The 2,308-nt window shown below is 36.6% G+C and overlaps 1 protein-coding gene across 2 annotated transcripts; it reads right to left on the minus strand.

Annotated features, from left to right (window-relative positions):
• Positions 1-218: 218 nt before the first annotated feature.
• Positions 219-1,740, minus strand: LOC112779364 (transcription factor MYB2). 2 transcript variants are annotated; one of them, XM_025823604.3, is made up of 3 exons: positions 1,300-1,740; positions 971-1,100; positions 219-895 (listed from the first exon to the last, which is right to left on the minus strand). In XM_025823604.3, exons 1-3 carry the CDS (start codon positions 1,463-1,465, stop codon positions 391-393), a joined length of 801 nt encoding a protein of 266 aa, XP_025679389.1. In that variant the 5' UTR covers positions 1,466-1,740; the 3' UTR covers positions 219-390. The 2 variants fall into 2 exon arrangements, with proteins under 2 accessions (XP_025679389.1, XP_029151848.1); XM_029296015.2 differs by having other exon boundaries at positions 983-1,100; positions 1,300-1,617.
• Positions 1,741-2,308: the final 568 nt, after the last annotated feature.

Consider the following 2,308-nt stretch of genomic DNA (forward strand, 5'->3'; position numbering starts at 1 on the left):
GTGGATACTACAATGAAGATGGCATAATTGTCTTCATATGAGTATATTTCTTTTTGACCTTTGGATGATGGATTGTATGGTTAGATTTTGATATTTATAAAAGTGTTGTTTTTGTTTAAAGTGTGGCTAAATAAATAAACCACACTTTTAACCAAAGCATCTTCATGAGAAGATATTTTTGCCATCTTCATTGTAGTATCCACCAAAAAAAAATAGAGTTTTTATAAAATAGATTGACATTCCATTATTGAAACGAAAGAGACTAACAATAATAGGTACACTTTCCATGTGTTTGTAGCTATCGGTGGTAGGAGAATTCATCCCCTAATGGCCACAATCCACCTATTACCTACACTCCTACTTTGTACATCAAAGTCTTCACATTATGCTTCACGCAAGAGAATTGAATTTCACTTCAAGGTCATCGCAAAGTTGTTGTTGCAAGAACCACACATTCTCATCATTCCACAAATACTCTAGTGACTCACCACCACCACCACAACTATGACCATTTCCATTTGTCCCCTGTTCAAACAACAGCTGATTATTGAAACTTGACCATTGATTTCCCACACTCGCACTCTGTCCCGACGACGAGTCCGATAGGCAGTTGCTCTGTTTCGCGCACAGTAAAGGTCCGGAATCTGAACCGTTTCGGTTAGAAACAAGAACTCCGGTTTGGGTTTCAGGTTCGGTTTGGTTAGTGAGTTTTTGTGGTGCAGGGTGGAGCCTCTCGAGCAATCGCGGCATCCACACGTAACGCAAGGCGTCTCTAAACTGCTTGCTGTTAACGTCGCACTTTAACTGCTTCGCCTGCTTTATCACCCTCGTCCTCCAGTAGTTCTTGATTTCGTTGTCCGTTCTTCCTGGCAGGTGCTGAGCAATCTTTGACCACCTATACGGAACATTATATTGCTTATTACTTTAGTAAAAGTTTTTTTTATGACAAGAATGAGAACAAAATCTTTACCTATTGCCCCACCGGAAGTGGAGGTCAAGAATCAATATCTGTTCTTGGAGTGTGATATTTCCACGGCGCACGTCGGGGCGCAAGTAGTTTAGCCACCTTAATCTGCAACTTTTACCGCTTCTCTTCAATCCTGATGATATCTTTTTCATAATTAATTTCGATAGATCATAATTGAACAAACTATGTGATAGAACATGCAATCTGTTAAGAACAAGCTGTATGCTAACTATTAAAAGTAACGGTGATGATATGATAGTACGAATTATCCATGCAGGAGAGATACGAAATTTGTTTAGCAAAGTCATAATTAGAGTATGAATTTGACATGCCTGCAGAACGTGCGACGGAATTCCAGTGACCCTCACCGTGTGTGGAGATATAATTGGTGAGAATGGCGTCCTCGTCAACCGTCCATGGACCTTTTCTTAATCCCATCTCGTTTGCAAGTTGTTGCACCTGTGATCCTTCACTTTTCTTAATAACCTTAACATCCATATGTATAGTATAATAGAGACCTTATCTCTAAACCAAGTTGGGATTTTGGGTGAGGTAGACAGAGCAATATGATCTAATATATATACTAAGAGTAGATAGTACGGCTATGAATGAATGGAATAGTGGGATTTGTGCTTTGTTGTTAGTTTCACTTATTGGGGTCATGTATGTGTATGTGCGCGCGCTTTTACATATAGAGGCGTGGATAAGATTAAACACGCTTCAAGTGCGAAAAGGGGAAACGGGGCCAGTGACTGGTTGCACGGAGAGAGCACACATGATTCCACTTAATTCGATATTCTGATTAAGTACATACGGGACTATTATTAGACGCATGATACATTGGAATGATATATATATCAACAATGCTAGGCACAAGAAGGCACCAGCCAAAAATCAGCCAAACGTTTCTGGGTAAATTTAAAATCTCTACGTGGATGGTGTTTATGCTAGATATTAGGATGTTTCTTTTACTAAGTATTAGAATGTTTTTTTTTTCATACTAAATAAATGTTTTTTTATATATTTTATAATTTTAATTTGGGGTGAAAAGCAATTAATATCAAATATTATAAATTAAAAATAAATAAAATTAATTAAATATAATTATAAATTAGTTAAATTGTTTACTTTTTGACTGATCACCTCTTGATTTCATATACTTTTCCTATATATATATAAGTTGTTTATTTTTTGACTGATTACCTCTTGATTTCATATACTTTTCCTATATATATATATATATATAGGTGGTGGCCTTTTAATAGGTGGCTAAGTATGACTAAAAGATTGACCAACCTTTCAATAGATAATACATAGCGAGGGATTTACTCATCATACATT

The sequence above is a fragment of the Arachis hypogaea genome, chromosome 19, assembly GCF_003086295.3.
Source record: "Arachis hypogaea cultivar Tifrunner chromosome 19, arahy.Tifrunner.gnm2.J5K5, whole genome shotgun sequence".
Classification (NCBI taxonomy): domain Eukaryota; kingdom Viridiplantae; phylum Streptophyta; class Magnoliopsida; order Fabales; family Fabaceae; genus Arachis; species Arachis hypogaea.

Bases quoted from the DNA above. Each gene is read 5' to 3' on its own strand.
- LOC112779364 (XM_025823604.3), bottom strand. From the start codon at position 1,465: ATGGATGTTAAGGTTATTAAGAAAAGTGAAGGATCACAGGTGCAACAA. The intron at 1,101-1,299 runs GCATGTCAAATT...AGATATCATCAG, and splicing joins TTCCGTCGCACGTTCTGCAG to GATTGAAGAGAAGCGGTAAA. The intron at 896-970 runs GTAAAGATTTTG...TGTTCCGTATAG, and splicing joins CACTTCCGGTGGGGCAATAG to GTGGTCAAAGATTGCTCAGC.